The sequence below is a fragment of the Gekko japonicus genome, unplaced genomic scaffold, assembly GCF_001447785.1.
Source record: "Gekko japonicus isolate JY-2015 unplaced genomic scaffold, Gekko_japonicus_V1.1 scaffold301, whole genome shotgun sequence".
Taxonomy (NCBI): domain Eukaryota; kingdom Metazoa; phylum Chordata; class Lepidosauria; order Squamata; family Gekkonidae; genus Gekko; species Gekko japonicus.
The window spans coordinates 488,979-496,661 of record NW_015175364.1 but is presented as its reverse complement, the minus strand read 5'-3'; the positions used below and the strand labels follow the sequence as shown (position 1 = coordinate 496,661).

The following is a 7,683-nucleotide window of genomic DNA, read 5'->3' as shown; positions in this document are numbered from 1 at the left end:
TCTGTCACTTTCGGGGGGATTTAAACATCCCCCCGAATTTTTTTTCAACTTTTTCGATTTTTGTGCACACGTGGGGACTGGCCCACGTGTGCACAAACCTCCCCCTCCCCCCCAAGTGCCCCTGGAGTGCTGATTTAGCAATCCGCACTCAGGGGGCAACTTGGCTATTAGATATATAGATGTAGGGCTTAAACTTCCAAGGCCCAAGTTCAAATCCCTGCAATGTGAATGGTAGCACATGACTTTGGGCTAATCGCTGTGGCTCAAACTATATAGGATGGTAATAGAAGCATTGGTTTGTTTATTTTTTTACTACATTTATAGCCCACCATTCACATTGACTTTCAAGGCAGATTAAACCCACCCTTGTTGTAATGTTCTTTCCAAGGCCACTGAACTGAATGGATTTAGAAGGGTGAAGTAGGGTTGCCAAGTCCAGCAAACTCACCGGTAGGGGAGGCTCCGACGGCTCCGGGAGCCGTCTCCGGATGCACGCACCGCCAGCACATCAACGGAAGTGACGTGCGACGTCACTCACATTGGGGGCGTGGCCCAGATCGTCGGGGCGAAAACCATATGGTTCCCCCTGATGATCTGGGCCACGCCCCCAACGTGACTGACATGGCTGCGTCACCTTTGGTGACGCAGCTTTGGGGGGCGGAGTTCCCCCCGGGGCCCGATTCCGCCGCAGTGGAAATCGGGCCTCCAAAGCGGGGTTTTCCCCGCCCCTCACCACCACTTGGCAGCCCTAGGATGAAGCTCTATTTAGGATTGCACTGAGAGAGATATGGCATATGTATTTTTGACTTATACAGAAATATAAAAGGGCCACATGGGTGTGGCGTGCCAATCATCTCCCCACAGTGTTTGTTCCCAATTCCTTTCCCCCCCATTCTGAATTTATTTTCAATATCCCATTTCAGATGAGAATAAAAATACAGCTGCAGGGTGAAAAGACTACAGGGAGGTAAGCCAGGGCAAGCCCCCATGTTGGGCTAGAGATCTCCTGGAATTACTTCTGATCTCCAGACTACATAAATTTCTTATTTGTTTGTTTTTTAATTTAAAACATTTTTTCCACTTCTCCTGGAAGGGAGACTGCATGGCACTATATACCTTACCAAGGTCCCTTGATTCCCTAAACCTCACTCTTCCAAGCTCCACTTTGAAGAGGTTTCCAAACCTGGAATTGGCAACCCTATAATCCCCACCACCCATACCTTTTTACTGCTAAAATGGGACCCCTCACTACAGTATCTGCATGTGATGGAGGTTGATTGAGATGTATACACAGGAATATGCAGGTTTCCCATCTAATTTGGCCCCACCTCTCTATCTAACCTACTTCACGAGGGTTTTATGAGGAGCATGGGTATGTATGCACATTTTCCTAATCTCACTGGGTAAATTTGAGAGGTAATAGGTAAAGTGAATGTTGGTAAAAGTGGACATAAAGCATACTTGCATGTATCAGCGCTGGAAAATATGGCCCCATTTTTGGAGCCAACAGTGTATAAAGCTGAGAAAATATTAAAAATTCTAGACACCAACATTATTTTTAATATCCCTGATAACAGGGCAGCTGAAGCTTCAACAGCCTTATTATGGAATTGCTAGACAGCAGGATGACTAGACCAGAAAAGAGAGAATGCACATTTGATTTATTTTTAATTCTAAAACATGAAGTATTACATAGACAATGACTCTGAGAAATCTTTTCTGTACTTGGATGATTATTTCAGAATGATTCAGTGTTCATTGATGGTATCTAAAGAAAGAGGGACATTTATAAAACCAAGATAAATTAAATATGCTTGAGCACTAAATGGGCTGTCTGTGGGAGTGGCAGTCCAGTATTGTATTCAATAGGACTTGGTCCCAAGTATATATTGTATAGGATTGTGGCCTAATTTTAGGCATGTTTATTTAGTTTCTATCCCGGGGAATTTACTTGGAAGTAAATCCCATTGATCTAACTTCCAAGCAAGCATGCATAGGACTGTTACAGTGTCATCCTAAACAGAGATAACCCGTCTACATCTGTTAACGTCAACAGAACTAGAATTATGCATCTCTTTAGGACTGTAGGATTGTACAGTTAGTCCCTTTAAGCCAAATGAAGGAAATATTATATAATGTAGAAATTGGATATTATAAAAAGAGTGGTGATGGTGATGGTACCAAAGGTTTCCCTACAATAGGCCTCATAGTTTTATAAGGCAGGAGATGAAGCAGAACACAATTCACCAGTCCAGGCCCATCTATCTAAATGGCTATCTAAATCCTCTGTCCTGGTTTCCTGAAGTTTTCATATTTGTGTAGCACTCAACATTTGTGTAGCACTCATCCATCCAGAGTTGAAAGACTCATTGATTTAATGACCGACTTAAGTATATGCTAGCAACCTCTCTCATTTAAATCAATGGGAATTAATAGTGTTCCACATTGCTGCATTATGCCCCTTTGTATGCATATTAATACATATGTTAGATGTACTCAGATTTTATTTAGAATAAAAGCTATGCATGGCCAGCAAGGAAATTAAATAAAAATGCAATTGAATATGCACTTAGATTTTAACAATCTGGAAAACAGCATTTACACATGACTTAAACAACAGGAAAAACCTCATGGGACAACCATAAAAGCCATATGGCTGTTTATCAAATGGGCAACATTTCTAGAAGAGTTTATTTACTTAAAACATTCTAATCCCACCATTTTTTTTATCAATGAGGACACCTTCCAATACAGTATACATGAAAATACAGTACACAATTATAAAAATGAGAATAAAACAAACATCAGGCTTCATTAAAATTTTGTGATGGAGTGAAAGCTTGATTAAACAGAAACATTGTATTTACTTATTTAAGGCCCACCTTTCTTCCATCATAGAATTCAAGGTGGTATACATGGGGATCTGAGGATATTTCCCATCCAGGCTCTTTTAGCTTCTGCAAGCTTGCTGTATCTTATATTCTTCAGCCATACCCTGGAAACCCTTTTTTTAGTTTGTCTCCAAGAGGCATCAGTGGATGAGCCATGATCTGCTTTTATGGGAAGAAAGCTCTCCAGCATCAGTGCCATCACTGTAAAGGCACTTCTCCTCCTGCTGTTAAGTAAATAAATATTCTGAAACTGATGCAATCCTGTTCACATGGACTTAGCAGCAAGGCCCTATGACGTGGAGCTGCGGTGGCTCAAGTGGTTAAGACGCTGAACTGCAGGCTGTGGAAGGTCAGTAGTTCAGCAGTTCGAGACCCGGGTGCCGCATGACGGAGGGAGCTCCCGTCTCTAGTTCCAGCTCCTGCCAACCTAGCAGTTCGAAAGCAAGACATTGCAAGTAGATAAATAGGTACCACTTCAGTGGGAAGGTAACAGCGTTCTGTGCGCCTTGGTGTTTAGTCATGCCAGCCACATGACCACGGAAACGTCTTCGGACAGCGCTGTCTCTTCGGCTTTGAAACGGAGATGAGCACCGTAACCCTAGAGTCGGATTCGACTGGCTTTTGAGCAAGGGAACCTTTACCTTTACCTTTTACCTATGACTTACTTGCTAAATAGAACCCCATGTTCAGTGGCAGCAAACATCTAAGTGACAAATGGTGGAACAAATGGTCGAGAATTTCCTTCAGTTTTCTACATCCTGGTTTGTAAATTTTCATGAGCACCGGGCCAACTTTGATGGGTACAGAATGCTGGACTAGATAGATCTTTATTTGATTCAGCAAGACAATTCTTATATAAAAATTTCTGTCAAGAGTGTGCCTCTGAACATGTGCAGAATGCCTTCCTTCACCCTCAGTAGACCTTTCTTTGATCTGTGGCAAGACTTTTCAGTGCCTATTATTTCCAGGCATTTGTTTTAGACCTTAGTCCCTGGAATGAACTCTCTGCCGAGCTGCAAGAACCAAATGCATGGACTGGCCATAGAAATGGTCTTCTAACTTTGGGGCCCCATGGATGATGCAAAATATGCCTTTCCTATGATCTGAGAATATCATTCTGTTGCAAAATCTTTGGGTTGAATTCATTGGTCCCCTCCTGCAAAGTGGGGCCTTTTCCATTAGAGGAAGGCTCCTTCTGTTGGCAGACAAAATCTCTTCCAGCTGAAGATTCCTCACTTGATGGAAGGGAACCCATTGGATTCAACCTAGGGTCTAGTTCTTTATTAATTCATGCCTTTCTTCTGAACTATGTTCCTGCAGCACAGTTATTTTGCTTAAAATTGTCAGTTCCTCGATAAACCGAGAATCAAATGTCCCATGCCCCTCCCTCCAAGGAGGACTGTACAACTGGATTCCCTTTGGAACACCATGTCTTTTGGCTTCCACATGCTATGCCCCTTTAATGGCTGTGTGCCCAGATGAACTGGGTTAGGGTATGCAGTCTCTCTTTATATATATAGGAAAAAGCATCTATCTAGTACTAGTATAGAGGTTTCAGCCATAGCCAGAGACAGTAGGGTTGTGTTTTCATTTACTAAAAAACCCTTAGATGAATAAGAGATTGTTTTCCCCATGGGACATGACAATTATACACACATATTAAAAATAAAGGGGTAAGACTGTTCTTCAAAATGTGCTGCAACCGATTAGCAGAATAAGAATGAAAAGATGCATTTCCTTATGCCCCCAAACAACAACAAAAATAGATTCCATGGAGAAAGCCTGAAAAATGGACAAGCAGGGATTGTCTGAATTATTAGCAAGGCTCTGGTTGTACTTCATCACAGCTCTCGGCTTCATGTTTGTGGGTTGCAGGAAGGCATTAATCAAATTTGAGAGCCCTTTCCTAGGGTGGCCAGAGGATTTTTCACAGAGGCCTTCTGCAGCGATCAGTCTGCTCCAAATTATCAATACCAATCACCCGATTGCTGCAGTGGGGAGGGGAGGGGGGGAGAACCCAGCGCTGCAGGGCTGGCCAGACTCCCATGGTTCCTGGCTGGTGGCATTTGCATAAATGGCTGTCTCTTGCCCTTCCCTTAGGAATAACAAAGCCCCCTGCCACCAATAGCTCCATACCACTCATGGTTTTTCTAAGCCAAAAAGAAAGCAGGATTTCACCAGAAAGGGTTGATATCCATATTGATTTTGGGAGACTGAACAAGAATGCAACAAATGAGCATGAATGTTGCCAGCACTGATAACCAAGCTTTGTTTGGCCAGGGGTGGGGGAGTATTGGCCAGTCTTTAATTCACAGGGGGCATTGTGTGTGAAGGCACATCTTTTGGAATCTTGATTTCTAAGGGTGCAATCCTAATGGGGTCTCCTCAGAAGATCTCTTTTATTTAATGGATTTTACTCCCAGGAAAGTGTTTTTAAGATTGCAGCCCAAGAATCCTTTGCTATTTTGAGCTGTGGATTTCATTTTGCAAAAGGAGAAGAAAGTAACTGGGTATTTTGAGCGCCTCCAAGCGCTGTGAGTCGGCAGTCCATTTTCCCTTCCAGACTTCCTAGTCTCTGCAGCACCCTTTGCTGCAATATTGGATTCCTCCTGCCGGTTCCACCATAAAAATCGCAGACTTTTCTTAAAAGGTCAAAGGTAGCGACAAGACTTGGAAGAAGGAGTGCTTGTGTGTGTGTGTGTGTGTGGGGGGGGTGCCATTGCTTTTTTGCCAGTGAGAGTAAACCAGGGAGTTTTTCTAATGGGGGGGGGGGATTTCTCGTTATAAATATCTAAAAATCTCAGTATAAAAATCTAATCTCTCTGCCACCCCAGATCTGCAGTCGCGACTCCCTGGAAGGGACACCACAGCACTGCAATGACCACTCGCCGCCGCTTTCCGGCGGCTGAAGACGAACGCGCGGCACAGGGGCGTGGCCGGGGTTTGTTGAGTCGGCACTAAAAAAAAGGGGCTTTTGCTCTAATGAGACAAAATAAAAACAAAGTCGCTGGAGGCGTTATGTGTGTGTTTGTGTGCGAGCAAGTCACTGCGTTATTTCAGAGTGTTTGGAGGGAAGAGATTTATAATCCAGTGACCTACTTTCGGCCACAACTGAACTGCATAATTGATCTATCCACAGAGCTCAAGGCGACCGACCAGACTAGAAAAAGAGCAAAATCGTGGGAGCTAAAAAGTCACCCCCCCCCAATAACATTAGATTGCAAAGGGACGAACAGTATTTGATTTGACGACTTCCAGTCCCTCCCCGAAAGGCTCTGAGAAGAAGAGCAAGAAAGGCGGGGAGGATTCCCCAGTGCGCCTGTGAGGACGAGACAGCGCCAGCACCGCCAGCAGCAGCAGCAGCAGCAGCAGCAGCCGCCGCGACATGGGTGGGGTCGCTCTGCATTGTGCTGCTGGGCGGCTGGAGTCTGTGGCGCTGAAGCGCTCTGCAGGTGCGCTCTCGCCGGGAACGCCCGGAGCAGCGGCTGAAAGAGAACCTCACACAAAGAAACCCAACGCGGCCACGTCCCCAGTCACCCACCCTGCAGAAATCCTTCCATCTTTAACGCGAGAGAAACCATAAGGCAGCCCAGACTCGTTCTGGTCTTCTCCCGTTCCCTTTTGCAGTATAGATCACGACATCGAATGTCGTCTGTATCTCATTCACAGGGCTGGGGCGCGACCTGGCCGAGAAGACTGGTCAGGCAGGCTCACTGGACGGGGTGTGTGTGTGTGTTTGCTCCCCTGGGTCCCCTGAATACACCACGATCAGCACAACGTGATTTGAGGACTGCAAGCAATTCAGTACAGCACACAGCATAACTTATTTCCTTTTTTAAAACAAATCGCACCTCAGCCTTTAAACAGTCAAACCAGTACTTCGGAACAGAAGCGTCGGAACGCACTGAATAAAACGCACGAGACAACTACGGCTTGTATGAGACCGGTCCTCCGAATGAGCGGGTTCGGAGATGTAAAATCACCGAAGTGGAAAGTAAATCACAGACTAAGCCTTCGGAGGAAGCCTTGGCTTCCCGGTTCACTCCTTCAGAAACAGAAATCAAGAGACCAATAATAACAAATAACGTTTCCCTTTTTTGCCACTGCGAATGAAGCACCAAGGACAGCAGCTTTTAGCAGAAGGGACTCTCTTCATACAGGAGGAAGGCAAAAGAGATGCTATTTTCTTACCCATTGCAGTTTTAGCCATTGTGGGATGTACAGATGCTCAGAGGTTGTGAAGGCAAAGAGGTCCAGCTACAGCAGTGAAGAGAGAGAGAAGACTAAGGCACTGAGTCAGCAGAGTGGGGCTGTGCAAAAGAAGGGGAGAGAGGCAGGAGCCCATGAATAATTATTACTCCTCTGCCCAAGCAGATTGGCTCCAGAGGTCCCCTGACATGACTCCTGCAGAGTTAGAATCTCCAGGCATTAAATATTGATCGGCCAAGGGTGCTGGAGTACAAAGTGCCAGTGTACAGTTTGAATGGGAAAGCAGCTCTTGAATGCTCTTTCCCCCCCTTCACTTTCCTTTTGGTAGTACATTCCATGTCAAATGTTTAATGTCTTACATGAAAAAGCCTATTGGTCTTGAAGTCTCTGGCTGTTGCTACCTGTAAAACATGCATACATGCATTGGACATGTTTTATGGCACTAACAGGAGAAGGAGGGAGAGGAGGGATGGAAAGATGTGGGTATATTTCCCCAACAACAACAGCAACAACAACAAAATCAATTTGGCACTACATCTGATTTTGTATCTACACCTAGATTACATGTGTGTGTGTTTAAACC

The 7,683-nt window shown here is 44.8% G+C and overlaps 1 protein-coding gene across 1 annotated transcript in view; it reads right to left on the bottom strand.

Moving 5' to 3' along the window:
* The window catches only part of STMN2 (stathmin 2), a 39,241-nt gene extending 32,053 nt beyond the window's left edge, over window positions 1-7,188 (bottom strand). The window contains exon 1 of the mRNA XM_015425438.1: window positions 7,083-7,188. Coding sequence (XP_015280924.1) covers window positions 7,083-7,101 — 19 coding nt within the window. The 5' untranslated portion in view covers window positions 7,102-7,188. The remainder of the gene's footprint in view (window positions 1-7,082) is intronic.
* Window positions 7,189-7,683: the final 495 nt, after the last annotated feature.